At 39.8% G+C, this 16,006-nt stretch overlaps 4 protein-coding genes and 1 long non-coding RNA gene across 6 annotated transcripts; 2 read left to right on the forward strand and 3 right to left on the reverse strand.

The window, feature by feature from the left end:
• Positions 1–151: 151 nt before the first annotated feature.
• Nup75 (nuclear pore complex protein Nup75) lies at positions 152–2,702 on the reverse strand. Its single transcript, XM_064692927.1, has 6 exons — positions 2,549–2,702; positions 1,307–2,493; positions 907–1,252; positions 651–841; positions 438–594; positions 152–368 (listed from the first exon to the last, which is right to left on the reverse strand). Exons 1-6 carry the CDS (start codon positions 2,573–2,575, stop codon positions 237–239), a joined length of 2,040 nt encoding a protein of 679 aa, XP_064548997.1. The 5' UTR covers positions 2,576–2,702; the 3' UTR covers positions 152–236.
• Positions 2,703–3,221: 519 nt separating this feature from the next.
• On the forward strand, positions 3,222–6,141 carry krimp (krimper). 2 transcript variants are annotated; one of them, XM_064692939.1, is made up of 3 exons: positions 3,223–3,769; positions 3,845–4,831; positions 5,097–6,141. In XM_064692939.1, exons 1-3 carry the CDS (start codon positions 3,358–3,360, stop codon positions 5,780–5,782), a joined length of 2,085 nt encoding a protein of 694 aa, XP_064549009.1. In that variant the 5' UTR covers positions 3,223–3,357; the 3' UTR covers positions 5,783–6,141. The 2 variants fall into 2 exon arrangements, with proteins under 2 accessions (XP_064549008.1, XP_064549009.1); XM_064692938.1 differs by having other exon boundaries at positions 3,222–4,831.
• A 2,980-nt stretch (positions 6,142–9,121) lies between these two features.
• LOC135435729 (uncharacterized) lies at positions 9,122–9,903 on the reverse strand. The gene is made up of 2 exons (XM_064692922.1): positions 9,628–9,903; positions 9,122–9,570 (listed from the first exon to the last, which is right to left on the reverse strand). The coding sequence occupies exons 1-2, from the start codon at positions 9,801–9,803 to the stop codon at positions 9,306–9,308; spliced, it is 441 nt and encodes a 146-aa protein (XP_064548992.1). The 5' UTR covers positions 9,804–9,903; the 3' UTR covers positions 9,122–9,305.
• Positions 9,904–13,695: 3,792 nt separating this feature from the next.
• LOC135435730 (hepatic leukemia factor) lies at positions 13,696–14,506 on the forward strand. Its single transcript, XM_064692923.1, has one exon. It carries the CDS (start codon positions 13,846–13,848, stop codon positions 14,422–14,424), a length of 579 nt encoding a protein of 192 aa, XP_064548993.1. The 5' UTR covers positions 13,696–13,845; the 3' UTR covers positions 14,425–14,506.
• A 606-nt stretch (positions 14,507–15,112) lies between these two features.
• Positions 15,113–15,644, reverse strand: LOC135435747 (uncharacterized). Its single transcript, XR_010437421.1, has 2 exons — positions 15,520–15,644; positions 15,113–15,458 (listed from the first exon to the last, which is right to left on the reverse strand). It is a non-coding gene; the product is annotated as an uncharacterized LOC135435747 (long non-coding RNA).
• Between the last annotated feature and the right edge of the window lie 362 nt (positions 15,645–16,006).

The following is a 16,006-nucleotide window of genomic DNA, read 5'->3' on the forward strand; positions in this document are numbered from 1 at the left end:
TTTGACATGCGTTGTGGCCAGTCTCTTTTGGCCAAAAGAGGCTGTCCTGGTCAGACAATTAGCGTTGTTGGTACTTACAGTAAATAATAGCAGACAAAAAGAGGCACAAATTAACAAATCGTATGAATAACAAGAAATTAGTAATGCAATAAACGTTTACAACAAATTACGATTACGATGTATTTAAAAGCGAAAATATAAAATAAATTAAACTACAAAAGAAGTATGCTTAAAAATCACGTTGCGGGTGCTGTATTCTCAATAATCATAGCTCTGGACAGGTTTCGGGCGCATGCCAAACGCATTAGATCCAGTATCTCCTCAACATTCTCCACACGGTAGTCCTGGAACACGGTCTTCGATGTTTGCTGTTTGATGCGAAAAAGTGGTAAGTGCAAATGGAAAACTTTTAATAATGAATGTAAAAGCTTGCTTACATTATTAAACTTGGCAGTGTTTAGTTTGTTGCGCTCTATTAACGGCACTAGCTCCATTTCGAGATGCTGTAATATAGCAATAGTTTCCTTGCAGAATATCTTTGGATCTTCAGACTCCAGCAGCGGCAAGGCATCAATGAGCAGCGATGGCCAAAAACTGTTATTAAATTACGTATTATTCAAAGCGTTACAAATTTAATGAAAATTACTTACTAATCGGGCGTGATTTTCGAAGCGAGCAGGTTGATGAGCAGCTCGGCACCGGAAAGAAAGTCACGTTGGCGGTAAAATTCATAGAACTCAAAATACTTGGACAGAAATACTAAACGGGGAGAGACAAACATGCGTGCCCCAATACTCGTTATAACATCCGGACAAAGCATAACACCCGAACTAGAATAGTGCTGCGGATTATAGTGCGTGTAATGTATTAAGAGCACAAACAAAAAACAAATGAGATCAAAGTTACCTTCAGTATAAAGTCGGCTACGGCTGTAACTAACAACACATCCTTTGAGCGTACGGCCCATTCCAGTGCGCTGCCATAGCGCTGATCGGAATACGCGCGCTTCGATAGCACCTTACAGATATCCTGCTCGACGTTGATCAGGCCGCGTTCCTTGGCCATTGCTATAATCTTGAAGGCTTGACGCTCGCTCTTTAGTGGAATGCGTGGCAGCAGCAGCTCAATGGCAGCAATGCCCTCTTGTTTGCAACAATCTAAATAATCAATGCCCAGCTGCCAGAGATTGTGCGAGGTCATTAAAAAGCTGCCATACTCAAAGATCATGGAGTGTCGCAGCGCCGAGAGGTCGCTATAGGGTCAGACATTAAAAGGATACATTATGTTGTAGTGCCATGGTACTTACACGTTCTGTTGGTCGAAATACGCCTTGAGCTGACCCGTGTGGTAGATCAAATCGATAAGATGTGTAGCAAACAAATGGCTGTCGTTGAGCTTTTGTGTATCGTAGATGAAGAGCTTGACATCGTGCTCCATCAGCTGCATCACCATACGACTCATTTGTGTCATCACCCAGTCGGGTCGTAGCCCTAGCCAGCGGTTCAGCCAATTACTGGCAGCTATGCGTAGCTCAAAGGGCTTGCAGGCGGGCCTCGTGTAGAGCAGATAGCCGGGTAAAAACTCATACCAGTCCTGCGACTTGAGCAGTGCCGCATCCCAATGCTCGTTACTGCCCGAAACCAGGTGCATTATCAGCTCTAGCTGCGGCTCGGCAGCAAATACATGTGCACTCAATTTTCGCTCCAAATCAACATGCCAGTACTCCCACTGGGAGCAAAACTTTTGCAATGCATAGCCATCTGTATAAACCGGCATCGTTTTAAGCACCTGCTCAGCTGTTTGGAAGGCGGGCTGGTTAGATTTGCGATTCTGCGAGAGTATGGCACGCGTTACATCTAGTTGGCCGAGCATTATAAGCGTCTTCAACGTATCCCAATAGCTATCGCACTCGCTGGCCTCCTCGGCCATGAGCAACAAATCAGTGGCATGATCTTCTGTATTGGGATAATGAAAGCGCGTCCACTCCAACAGTTGGGGGACAATCAGTTGGCTGTGCTGCTGCTGCATGTAGAGTATCTCGAACAGATGCCACAGACACTCGATTGCATAAAAGGACATGATGGCGTCCGTATAGCGTTGTTCCCTAGACTCATTCTCTTGAACTTCCGGCAATTTCTTCGCTTGCTCGAGCTTCTCTAAGCAACAACGAATTACGCTCCGATACGTTCGAGAAATTTTTATGTATTCTATTGTTTTTTTTGGGGCCCCCTTTGACCCCTGGCCAAGTGCTTGTAGCGTTGCAAATGTGGCATTTGTCTCAGCCAGCAAACTGCGAAGCAGCGGCTCCGTGTAAAGCGTCGTCTCCTGAGCCATATAAATCAGCACCGCTTCCTCGCCTGCCGTTTCGCTTGGTACGTCACGCGTATTCCATTTAACCGGCCGGTAAGCGCTCAGTGCTATTTTGGAGCCCCCTGGCACAAATCTTGCGGTAAGTGTGTTGCCGCAGCGCATGGCGAGTGCATCGCCAAGTTCCTGGAAATTAAAATTATTGATTAGAGTTTAACATATACTTGTAACAAAAACTTACGAATTGTGGCACGGTATCCTCACTCATATTAAATTCTTAAAACTGTAATCTTAACAAAACAACTGTCAAAAGCAAGCAAGCGCGTTTTTATATGCGGCATATAAACCAGTGTTGGTAAAGTGTCGGTATAGTGTAGTGTTGAGAATATGTTGGCAATGTATCGAATATTTAAAAAGGCTAATATGCTGATACAACTTGCAACGGTCTTTTCATCTTCCTTACGGAAATCAACGAGTTAAGATCTTCTTTGAATTTCTTGGCTCTTTTCTTATAATAAATTAAATCTGAGGTATATGATGCGTAAGAGAAATGTATAAATTTTCAGATACATAAGTAATCCATCTATTTACATATTTTAACCAGAATATACATTTATATAAGGGATTACAAAGAACACATGTATCTTAAGTTTTGCCTTCCGGTCTTTTTGACAAACACAAATGTTAAGTGTGTCCAAATCAAAAATTCTATAATATGTTTTATATTTGAATGCATTTTATCTTAAAACATTTTAAGTTATAATCTGTTTTGACGCGCTTAGAATAGACACGCCGTGTTCAAGACACAACAGTTTTTAAATCGTCCATTCAGTATTCAATGCACTGAATGGTGTTAAATATTTGTTAAGTTGCTTACAGCTGTTAATGTTTACTGCTCTGCAATTAATTTTATGACTCTTTAGTGCTGTTAAACGAGTGAGAGTATTGCCAGCTCGAAATTGTTTCCCTTGATGCTTTGCCGCTAGCTCTTAAAGTTATTGAAATTGACGTTTCCGTTCTTATTCATACAAATCGTAAAATCAAAACAAAATGGAAATCGACGATCTTTCGGCGATTTTGTCGCTGTTTGAACGCAATGTTAACAAATTACGAACAAATTTAAGTGCCTATCAAGTTGAAGTAGATGCTGTACGTCAGTCGCTTCTAGAAAGCTGGTCGCATGTTGGGCGCGCAGACGGTCGCATTATTTCTGTTCACGATGCTCTCCTAGGTAGCGTGAACGAGGTCAACGAATATATAATCAAATTGAATTTACGCATCAAGCTTAACGGAGCATTTGGCATTTTTAAGAATGTGGATGGCAAAGAAATTCTCAATAATCTACGACGAAAATCCTTGGAGCACAACAATTATAAAGTGAACCACACAAATCTGGATGGCATTGAGGTGGGCGAGCTGGACGTACATACAGTAGGCGCTAAACAGTCAGAACAGCTCAAAGGTGATGCATTACAGCTTGTAACGCCAAACCGTTTTAATAATAAAACAAATCAATGTACGTATGAAACGCCCACAGCTCGCGAACCCTTAAGTAGCACAGCTTCATCTGTGCGGCTTGCCACAGTACAGGAAAATGCTAAGCTGGAAAGCCTCTCAATCCCAGCTGCACCCACTGCTCCACCTAAACTACCCATTCCTCCACGCCAGTCAAAGCTGCTGCCACCAATTGGTGGCAGGCAAATGACAAGCAATGAAACGTACGATCAGCTGGCGAAAAACATAAGTAGCTTTGCCAAAGACAGCATTGTGCAGGTTACAATGATGCATCTCAATATTGCGGAAAATTGTATTTTCGTGGCTAAGTGGGGTCAGGAATCAACGCCGTTAAAAAAGTTGCTGGCGTGCCAAATACCAATACAGGAACTAAACCAGCTGCCCGATTTTGGAGAAATATTTGCTGTCTATGATGCTCAGGAGCAGATAATACCACGTGTGGTGATCAATGCATATACAGAGGGTGGCGGCTATGATGCCTATTTACTGGACTATGGCGAACATATTCACTTGGATGACGAAGAGGTAATCTTTTCGCTACCCAATGAAGTGAAGGTGCTGCCGGCCGAGGCTGTCAGATGCTTTGTTCGCAATCGGGAAGTGGGTAGCATGCGTCAGTTTACCTATAAAATTGTGAGGGTGCGTGTTTTGGAGAACAGTAGCAACGATCTAGTGGTTGAGCTCATGGAGGACGGACATCCTGAAGAAGAGACGCAGTCATCAAACCATTTTCCCAGCCTTGAAAATATTCAAAAAATCAATTTGGATTTAGATTTAGAGGAGCAAGCGAAACCCAAAGAGGCCAACGTCGTAAAGGAAACGCATTCGGCAAAAACTGAACAAGAATTAGCAGAACCAACTCTAAAATTGTGTCCAGCTGATTTGGAAATGCTAGAGAACATTGAGTGCGGCACCAGTGATGCGCTCAAAGCTGTGCTGGGCTTTAAACCAACTGATGATCAACGTATTTGCCGCCATTACGATCCAAAGATCAAAGGCTGCTTTAAAGGTAAGCCCTGAATAGTTATAAACTCTTGGATAAAACATATGGGTCAAAAGTTGTAAGGCAATAGTTTAATCGGTTTCAAGCCGAAAATGGGAAAACTTTTGATTGTCACTTTTAATACGATCGACCTGAAGCGAAATATAAGATAGTGTTTATGTACAGAATTGCAAATTCATTTGAAATGGGTGCAGAATTTCTAAAGAATAGTTTGTAGGTCTTTTATATGCAGACCTGTCGATCATTTGAATTTTGTGTTATTTTTTTTCAGGTACTAATTGCCGCCTGTTGCATCAGCCTTTTGCGCCACATGGCGCTACCAAGGACACCGAGCTGGTTGAAGCATTGCCTGAGAGCATATATGTATCTCAGGCGCACAGAGATTTGGGTAGCGTGGTGCGCGTGCTGGTCACGTTTATCAAGAGTCCAACCCAGGTGTATGTGCAGTTTGTAGATGACGTGCCGCCGCTGGTTTGGAGCAAGAAAGAAGTTCCCGAGTCGCAGTGTAAATTTAAACAGTCTCCGCATGTGCTGGACATGGTGATGGCGCTTTACACCGATGACTGTTACTATCGTGCGCAGATCATTGAGGAGATCGACGGGGCATTTAAGATCTTTTATGTGGACTATGGCAACACGGAGTTTGTCACAATAAAGTCGCTGGCACCGTGCAGCGATGCCATCAGCCTAAAACCGTATCGGGCCAACAATTGCTTCATTGAGGGCGTTAAGCGCAGTTCCTTGGCTTCGCAACAACAAAACGCCGAGTGCGTAGAGTTCCTTAAAAGTAAAATTCTCAATTCCGAGTTCGATGTTATGCTGATTAGCCATATGCCCGATAATGGATATGTGATCAAGTTCATGGATCGTTATGCTGATGTGCCCAAGCAGATGATCAAACGTGGCTACGTGGAGCCCACCACCGATAATTGGCAGCACAGCGACAATAGTATATAACAGTCCTAAACAAACACTAACTATAGTAGCATTTTCTTTACACATTAGTAGTAAATATTATAGCTTGTAAAATTCTGTATCTGATGAGTAATTCGAATGCAGCAGCGGCATGCCGGATGAGGAAAGCGGCAGATCAGCTCGCCGATGTCGAAAACTTTTGACAAGTCGCATCAGCTGGGTAGTTTTTATTTGCTTAGCCGCATTTGTTTTGACAATGGGCTATTTGTTTTACCCGAAAAAAAAGTAGAATACAACAAATACGCTATGGAGGAACCTTTTTTTTTTTTGCAATTAATGCCTATGTAATTATGAAAAGCATAAGTTTATGAATATATATATATAATTGGTTTATGCATTGATATATTTTGCACACATCTTTAATTTCAAGAAATCTACTGTCTATGGTGGTATCTTTTCACTGCCCGTTGAAGTAAAGGTGCTGCTGTCCGAAGTTATCAGATGCTTTGTGGGAATTTGGTAGCGTGCATCAGTTTACCCATAAGGATGTGAGGGTGCGTGCTGTGGGGAACAGTGACAACCATCTAGTGGTTGAGATCTTGGAGGATAGACATCCTAAAGAGTCCATATTATAAGTCTTCATATTGTGATCAACTTCTTAGATCGAAACTGACGAGCCCAAGCTAGTGATTAAGCTTCATAGAAACCGCCATGGATAGTGGGATTGGGGGTATGCCAGTTACTACGTCCAGATAGTAACAAATGTAAAATCTTAAAGCATACATATTTTATATAAACAAATTTGAAAGCAGAACAAATTGACCCAGACGTTGGCGATAAAACAAACAAAATCTAAAATATATGTATGTATATATATGTATATATAGTACTAGCGGGTATAACCCGGCCTTATAAAATCAAAAAAGCTTTGAAAATGATTTTAAAACTGATCGGACGGGAATCAAACAACTTTTATGCAAATCGAAAAACTTAAAATTCACCAAAAAAATCTTAAAAATGCATTTTCCACCGAAGGAGTTTAGATTTTGCGAAAAATGTGAAACACGTCTCAAATGATTTTTCTTATAGATCTTTGTAAATAAATTTGAACACAAAACGTCATCCACCAAATCTTCGACCCCATTTGCACCAAGGAGGGATGGATTTTTCAAAAAGTGTGAAACACCCCTCAAATGAATTTGAATATAGATCTTTAAATATGAATTTGGGGCCGATCGGATGGTAAACAAAAAACTTTCATACAACCTTTTTCCGCCAATTTACCACTGTTGCGGGTGGAATTTTCCAAATCGTCGAAATACGTATTCATTAAGTTCTTATTGAGAGCTTTGAAAATAAGTTTGAAGCAAATCGGACACAACTTAAAACTTCGCACAAAAAATCTTTAAATCGCATTCCCAACGAAGAAGTTTGAATTTTGCGAAAAGTGTGAAACACGTCTCAAATGATTTTTCTTATAGATCACTGGAAATGAATTTGAGCGCGAAAGGTCACCCACCAAATCTTTGACCTCCATTTCCACCAATGAGGAATGGGTTTTCCGAAAAGTGCGAAACACCCCTCAAATGAATTTGAACAAAGATCTTTGAAAATAAGTTTGGGGCCGATCGGATGGTAAACAAAAAAGTTACATACAAACGTTTTTCGCGATTTTTCCACACTTGCAAGTGGAATTTCCCGAAACCCCGTCTTAACGTGCACCTACATCACATAAGGTAGCTACAGTGAAAATTTCCTAGCTCTTACGGTTTGGGCTGTGCGTTGATCACCAATCAGTCAGTCAGTCAGTCAGTCAGTCAGTCAGTCAGTCAGGGTTTGTTTTATATATAGAGATATATATGATATATGTATATATAGTATAGATAGATGTGCTTCATAAGCCTAAGACTAGCATTTCAATGCTAATAAGGTTAACGGTTTTCTGTATTGAATATGGGTTTATACACATTTGATCGGACTTACACCTGTGTTATTTAAAAATGAATTTCCCGAAAAAATGAAAGCAACAACGTATTATTTACTTATATAGCAAAAGACACTGCTGTGAAAAGACTTTCAGAACTGGACTATATTCATGCAGTATCTATCAGTTGGTTAGATAAGTCTTGATAAATGCATAGACCTATATGTCAAACTTTTGATTAATGGTAAAAGGCGCCTCATTAACAGTCATTAAAGCATAACGACAAAAAATCATGGTCTTCGAGCTGAACTGTTGTCGCAAAGCTTGAAAACTAAAACAATAAAATAATAATACTAATTTACCATAATGTGCAAAAGCAACAGCAGTAAAGTTTTGGCCTGGTTGGTATCCAGGCTCGAGTTCGGTCAGGTCGTCGTCGCCGTGGGTGCTAATAGATTATGCCGCAACGATTAGAAAGGCAATAAATAACACCTGGCGGAGATCACATGCGTGTACGGCCAACTTATCGGGTCACATGGGGAAGAACAAAATGACGACTCGCTCGCTTTGTCCTGGTGTTGACAATTTAAATGTTTTAGCAGCGACCAAAACCAAAGGGTAGAGCGTTAGTGTATTTCAACTTAACTCGGACTTATCAGGGATATGCCGTGTTGTGTGGAACAACTGCATAACTGGGTATTTTATGTATGATGGATACTTGGAAGAACTTTTCAAAATTTATATTTTTAAATATTTTCTCAAGTAACTTACCAATTAAATTGAATGATTCCAGCTTTGACAGCATGGATATATCTTCTTGCATATGTTTAAATTGATTTGTGATTCTTCAATATGCATATATTTTGAAATGAATTTCTTGTGGAGCATATATTAATTTTATCAAAATTCAAATTCAAAATTTATTCATCATATTTTGCCACCGATAAAAAGAAAAATGAGAAGTTCGGGATATTTTCGATATTACCTTTGCTTACTTTTGCCTGAAGGTTTTCCATAGCATGGTGAAGCTCGTTAATGCTGAGTTTGATGAAAATATCGTGGAAAACAGAATATTTGGCCAACTAATATTTCGACCTATTCTTCCTATAGTGCTATATAATATAGTAGAGCGATATTGATAAGATTTGGCTCTTATGCAAGCATCATAGTTTAACTAATAAATGCCGGGCTTTTATTGTAATATTTAACGTGGGATGACATATGAAATTAGGTTGAAACGTTAGTATTCTGTAAAGCACAAAATCATATATACTACGGTACACACACCTGCTGAGACCACCCTACACGATAATTACATGAGTATTAAACATAGGGTTAAGTGTCAAAAGGATGAGAGGAGACCCTTGACATATGTTCCAAACCAGGCAACACACATAATGATGATGAGCCTGAACCACCCTCCATGTGCTCAACACAAATAAAACCCACATTTACAATTTTGGTACATTTATTTATTTATTTATTTTTTTTTTGGTTTGAACAATAATTTTGATGGACTGAGACACAGGAACACAACTATTTGAATTTCTAGAGTAGTTCGGGCGTTGCGGGGAACACACAACGTATAAACGAAATTGAATAACAAACAAACAAAACTTGGCCTGCTGCATTTGGCCTTTGCTAACAATTGGAGCCACGCCTGTTGCATTTGTGGCGCTGACCGTTTAGGGAGTTGCCCCCGTCCAGGATGTCAGAGTTGACCTTCTGCAGTTCGGCAATGCGCTGCCAGGTGGCGCAAAAGTGCCGCACATTGCGAGCATTGGCCAACTTGGCAATGGGTCCCAATGTGCGATAACCGTTATTAATGTAGCGTATAAAGCCCTTGGCCGACAAATCCATCACAGCCGTCTTCACCTGAGCCTCCAAATCGCCGCAGGCAAATGATCTGCAAATGAATGGACTCAACTCTGTGTGCCTGAATGTGCCTTTGGGCAAAACTCACTCCTTCTCCAGCATCTCGACAATATGTTTCTCCTTAATGCCATTCACATATTTGGGATGATCCTGAAATATGCGCACCATATCCATAATGTACAGCGGCAGATGAATGTGATAAGAGTTTGAATGCATCATCAAAGTTGTTGGCTCGCAGTCGCTTATGGGCGTCTCTTCGCACATTTTAAATAAGAATTTACGTTTACTGTTTGCACGACTTAAATATTTAGTTATTTTGTTTTTCTGGATTTAGAATGTATATCAGATTGAGATACTATTTGAGCATACATTTTGTGGAGACAACTAAAGCACTGCTAATGATACCATCGGCAAGGTCTACTAGGTTACAGCCCTCGGTCAAAGTGCTAATGTCATCCACTTACAGGTGTCATTAACAGTTTGTCCCGTGATGTTTGCTTTCAGTTTGCTCTTCAATTATCAGCCGGAGCCGAACAAATATTGTAACAATTACATGTTCCTTTCTTTTTTTATTACCTAGTAATTTGAATAATACATAAATAGAGCTTTCCCAAATAAGCCTCCCATTGCATTAGCTGGCGGGTCGCGTTCCCTAGGGTGTGTTAAGTGGCAATGAGGCATTTGGGCAAGTAAAAGGTATTTGGTTGTGGGCTCAGGGCTTAAGTCGCAAACATTGTATAGGTATTGGGGGTTTAATTGTTGTATACCCCGAACCCATTGAAAGTAGGCAGTAAGGGTATATTAGTTGAATGCAAATGTATGTAATGCTTCGATCTCAGATACTGTTAGACCTAGATACTTGAAATTTGTAATATAAGTTCTCCTTTGGTGAAGTTGGTTTCAAATGATCGATAACTTACGCCGTTTCCATGAAATTGTTAAATCTCGACACCGGTATCCTGTTTTTTGAGTATATGTCGGAGCTTAAAAGAGTATGTAGGCTCTCTTTAAGTGTGTGCAGATCCAATATAAATATTTTTTTGGAGCTATAAGAGGGGATTTGGTATTTACACACATTCTCATGCCATCCTTAAACCCTGAAAATCTCATTAATATCGGTCTAAAGGCAGCCAAGTAACACAGCAGCAGCATTGAGGGCGAGTTCTGTGAGAGTTTCTAGAATAAAGTTGGAATGGTTGTTACTAATTTGGTTCAGTGATTCGCAACCAACAAACCAAAATCAGCGAAGATTATTCTTGATTATTTTCAGAGTTTTTGCTCGGTCTTTTTTATGGTAGCATGTATGTATATATTCTAATTTTCTTTTCCAGAATAGTTTAAAAACTCTAGCTTTTATCTTAAAATATTCTTCTGTGTATGAGACTTTTTCGCAGAAATTTTGAATGTGTGTAAAGGTATCTCGACTCGGGCTTCAGGGTATTTCCTAGTCGGGCATTCCCAACTAGAGCAGTCTTGGTTATTTTTAATAGATGATAATTTTCTATTTGTGCACAATTAATTGTCAAAACACAATGTACAGCAAAGTATAATGTCGATTTTCCTATTATAGCTAAATCTCCTTTGCAAGGGACTTAGATAAGTGAGGGATTTCCATATACTTTGTGCTGAGGCCATGCTTTCCTCCAAATTACAGATTCGTAATGTTCTGGTGAGAGTTAGCAGAGTCAATTCGAAAAATCAGTACTGACTTAGTTTAGTATTGACTTATTTCTTCTTCTTATTTAAAAGTTGTTTTATTTAGCGCTTTTCTTTCCGGCTGTATAGGAAGCTTTCCCGTTACCGTCCGATTAGGTCATCAGCTGCTTTGTTTTTAAACCTACTTTGCTTCCCTTTGTTTCACAATTCTCAGACCCGCCTGGTCGTTATGGCAATATCTGAGTTAGTTACAATGACTAGAATTTTATAGTACTAATTTCCCTCGCTTTGTCACCGAATCCTCAGTATCTCTTGCGTTATTGATATTCATACATGCCAGACATGTCAGACTGTGCACGCAATCGTTTTTACCATACTCTAGCTTTAACTTTCGAACACCGTAAAAGACAAAATGATACCCCCAAAAAGCAGGACAGTCAAAGGGTTAACTATGGTAAAACTTTTGCCAACAGATAATAATATTAGCGCATACATTATGAAATGTTGTTAGGATGCCACCGTCAACTGTCGCTGACTTCCGGTTTTGGGCGGGGACGACCAACTGGCAATTTCTTTCACCCGAACAGGTGACAGTTTCTCAAACTAAACGGGTTGAAGAAGACCCACGCCACGACTGACATGTGGTAAAATGCTCTATGGGTAAGGTTATCAAAACCTAATGGCAATTACATTGGTTTATTTGTTTCAGTCATGCTCAAAGAATAGTTGCACAGACCCTTTGATGGCTTCATAAGTTAGATTAGCTAAATTGAGGGCTGACTTGCCATTTTTTTGGACTATAATTACTATAAAACCAACTTCCTATGCTAACTGAATATCTTGTTTCGAGTAAGTTATATGTTGTGTGCCTCGTCAGGAACTTTACCTTTATGTTAACCGACTTTCATAGGTTGCAAAAGCTTTTGATTGACAGCCCACGTGACTTGTCAATTTTACTTGGGCGAGAGACCAAAATATATGTAAGGATATACCTGGGAGTACCTAAAGAAGAGATAATGAATTAATTTCTTAACTAAAGGAACTTGATTATAGATGAAACAATTTAAAGTTTTTATTTTTCAACGAACGAAAAACAATTTTTGTAAGAGTACTCTAGAGGGGAGTGAACGACTACAAAATACCCAGCGACTGTTTCTTCTAACCCTTGACCCATGCTATGAGATATCTGTTCTTGTTTATAGTCCGATTCTTATTACTTTAATAGCCCAAATATTTTTCAAATTTCGATGGGAAAAACTGTGTATTAATTTATTGCTAATAAAATAATGAAATATTCTACATCTGTGTTTATTCTACGAGAACATACATACATATATACAAAGTAGGGTGTATCTAGATTTACAATTTAAGAATGGTGCCATGAATCGTATTCTATTTTTGCTTTCCGAAAAATTTTAACATAATTTTTCCACCATTTATCGCTCAAAGGTAAATTTCAAAAATATTTTAAGTCGGCAGCACGAAAACCTAAAAGTTGCAATTAATATTTTGCGCCCAGTTTTCAACTATGTGAGTTGACTTTTCAAAAAGGATTATCCCGAAAAAGAAATTTCATTGCGGAAAAATACGAATTCTAATTGTCTGGAAAATCTTTGAAAATAATCAAAGGATAGTAAGCAAAAATGTTTGATGTAATTGTTTTCTACAAATTTTTTAGAATTGAAAGGTAGGGTAAGAAATTCAGCTTCCTAGCTTTTATAATACGTCAGTAGATCCATAAATAATTAACATATATATATAACACATACAATACATTATTATCACTTCCCTGTCTGAAATTTAATATATTTAAAGACCTCTAGTAGAATAATTCATGTACTTCAACTCGTGCTTGTCGGCTCTCGTCTGCCCTTTAACCCCTATTCGGGCGGGCAATTACAGCTATTATTCTTAATCGTAATGTTTCATCTATAAAATGTTGCTCGATCGAAAGCGCAACGGTAAATTCCTTTATGGTCCTTTTCTGAGCCCCCATATCCAGGTATATGCCAACCCGCCCATTTCCATGTCCGTTCGATCATTCTCATTGGTTGTTGAAAAAAGTTTTCAGCCCTACGTTGGGCCATGCTGCATAATAGTTGGCCAACTCATATAACCCTGTCTGGACTCTTGCCCAGAGTCAGGCAACACCCCCAACGAAATCAGAACGACATGTGGTCAACAACTTTTGATATTCCGGACATTTTTTTTGGCTCCTGTCCAAGCGGCGGCTTTGAGGGGGTGGCTAATCAGACTAACCAGTTATATGAAACCCTTATAACTGTGCAGCAAAATAAATGTCATTCAACATGGAAAAGTGTCATGTATTTGACGAATAATTACCGTCAACATTGCGTGATTGGCTGAATCAACCGGAAGGCGGCCTGTGGCGCTATGGCTTAGATTTAGTCCTAACTGCTCTGGGGTTGGGGTTGGGCATGCCCCGTTGGGGCTGCCCTCTGTGTGTATGTGTGTGTTTGTGACAATAACCTATAATTATCTAGCAGCTAGGCAGTCAGACCGTAGGCAGGTGGTCGTGTGGACGGTTGGGCAAACTGGGAATACGCGCCGCAGGCTCAGAGACAACGCGGCACTCGGCGCGAACGGAACTCAAAATTCTTTGTCGCCGGAGTTGTGGGAGCTGCTCAAAATGTATTCGCCCGCTAAATCGCCCATAGTAGACGTTACCGAAACCATCTCCCTGCACAGCGAACTGGACATTGACCTGGAGCCAAGTTGCAACTCAACCCTCACGATACCAGCAACGCATAGTCTGCGCATGCCGCTGCCTGGACTGGCATTGCCCAGTCTCTTGGCCTCCAAGTCAAATGGCGGCATTCCTGGTGCTACGTTACCCGCCTTTGAATATATTGCGCCGCCGAATCATGCGCTGCAGAGTCTTGACTTTCCGCTGATGGAGCTCAACCGCGTTGGCATGTTTCCGGGCTTTTTGCATCGGCGGGCACGTGGCGAAAAGCGACCTATACCAGATGCCCAGAAGGATGCCAAGTACTATGAGCGACGCAAGCGCAACAACGAGGCAGCCAAAAAATCAAGGGATGCCCGCAAAATACGCGAGGATCGCATTGCGTTTCGAGCCGCGCTCCTGGAACAGGAGAACTCCATACTGCGCGCCCAGGTGCTCGCCCTGCGCGATGAATTGCAGACGGTACGCCAACTCCTGGGCGCCACAACGTCCGGCATGTTGGGCGTGGCCAGGCAAGTCTGATACCATTCCTGGACATCGGAATGTACATAGAAGTGAAATTGTGTTTTGTGATTTATAGTTATAAATAAATTTTTAGATTATATATAAGGGAAAACAACTGATTCCTTTCCGAGCGACATTCAACCGGTAAATTATATGGTTGTAGGTAATCCGAGGTCTACACCTTTTCCATTTAATACCAAAAACTATTTAAACAGGTTCAATAACAGTTGAGTAGAAGTTGTCGATACAGATGGACATGACTGTGTCGACTATATATAATTGATGGGGTCAAAGATCTCTTCTTCTGTCTTTTACCTACATTCAATTGAAAATTAAAACGGCAACTCCAGAATTCTGTGGAACAGTTGACGACTTCGTCCTTGTGACAACTGATTTAATAGAAGAAAATTGTATCGGGATATTTCGAACGGTTGATTTTCCGTTTAATAATAGTGTAGCAATTATCAATGTCCAAAAGTTGCTTCGACACCATATTTCAGTTCAATCAGGTTGCAAAAATACTCGCAATGTTAGTCGTCAATTGGAGGATCTTCACTTGTGGGAATAATTTTAAAAATGTGTTTTTATTTTTTTAATATTTATCTCTATAAGCTTTTATTTTGAGTTTTTTTAGAAACGGTGTAAGTTGTTAAAAATGTGACTGTTTACTAAAAGGAAATCATTTTTTCAATAAAAGTTAAGCAAATTTATCTAATTGCGATTTACTGGATTTTATTTTGGGATTTTTAAATTATATTATTAACTCCATTCCTATATTGAAGTCGAACAAAACGAAACAAGAACTTTGTAGTCGAATGTGCCCGACAGGAAAATACCCTGTACCCCTCAGTCAAAAAACCTTTATGTTATTCGTATATCATATACACGCCATATACAAGAGGTTCGGTATATAGCGTATATATGATATGATGATTTATTTAAATAAATGAATTTATATATATTTATTTTAAAATTGTGTTAATACAAAGAACACATTTCTTTAAGCCTCCTCAGTTATTCTTTTTTCCCTTTTTAGTGGGAATAATACATAGCTTAATACAATGATCAGTATAAATGTAAAGACGAAAATTATGCAGAAAATTTTCTTCTTACGTGGTGAACAACTCATGTATCGTCGGCGAAATGATTCGCGGACTTCCACAGACGGCATTCTGCTGCTCCTGTTTAACTAGTATATGGCAAATACTAGTGTATACTTCAAATGTGTACATACCTAAACAGATATTATTAATAAGTAAAGAAAAGGCTACTATATATGTTGTTCGATCCGGCCTGTTTTATACTGTTGTATCTATCTAAGAACTTCATCTAATTGTGAAAAACTCCGTGTCCCCGAAGTCCATATATATCCTTATATACCCCAACGATATCCTCAATGATCTACACACGATAATAACCATCATCGGGGTCAATCGCAGTCGCATCGTTCTTTAATCAATTTTCCACTCTTGCGGGTTTCACTTTCTGAAACCCTAACTCCTGCGGAAGGGGTACACTTTTTGCCCATTTTCAATGGGTAGACAAATCACAAGTTTTTGTCTGATAATACGATAAACACTTTGAAAACGGTTTCATGCAA

This window comes from Drosophila montana, unplaced genomic scaffold, assembly GCF_035044405.1.
Source record: "Drosophila montana isolate Dmon_TW-CO22-7 unplaced genomic scaffold, ASM3504440v1 contig_3683_1, whole genome shotgun sequence".
NCBI lineage: Eukaryota > Metazoa > Arthropoda > Insecta > Diptera > Drosophilidae > Drosophila > Drosophila montana.

What these genes read in the sequence shown, in the direction of transcription:
- krimp (XM_064692938.1), top strand. Translation starts at nt 3,358, where the DNA reads ATGGAAATCGACGATCTTTCGGCGATTTTGTCGCTGTTTGAACGCAAT. An exon ending in GATCAAAGGCTGCTTTAAAG is followed by an intron (nt 4,832 to 5,096) that starts GTAAGCCCTGAA and finishes ATTTTTTTTCAG; the next exon opens with GTACTAATTGCCGCCTGTTG.
- LOC135435730 (XM_064692923.1), top strand. Translation starts at nt 13,846, where the DNA reads ATGTATTCGCCCGCTAAATCGCCCATAGTAGACGTTACCGAAACCATC.
- LOC135435729 (XM_064692922.1), bottom strand. Translation starts at nt 9,803, where the DNA reads ATGTGCGAAGAGACGCCCATAAGCGACTGCGAGCCAACAACTTTGATG. An exon ending in GTCGAGATGCTGGAGAAGGA is followed by an intron (nt 9,571 to 9,627) that starts GTGAGTTTTGCC and finishes ATTCATTTGCAG; the next exon opens with ATCATTTGCCTGCGGCGATT.
- Nup75 (XM_064692927.1), bottom strand. Translation starts at nt 2,575, where the DNA reads ATGAGTGAGGATACCGTGCCACAATTC. An exon ending in AGGATACCGTGCCACAATTC is followed by an intron (nt 2,494 to 2,548) that starts GTAAGTTTTTGT and finishes TTTAATTTCCAG; the next exon opens with GAACTTGGCGATGCACTCGC. An exon ending in TATTTCGACCAACAGAACGT is followed by an intron (nt 1,253 to 1,306) that starts GTAAGTACCATG and finishes CTGACCCTATAG; the next exon opens with CGACCTCTCGGCGCTGCGAC.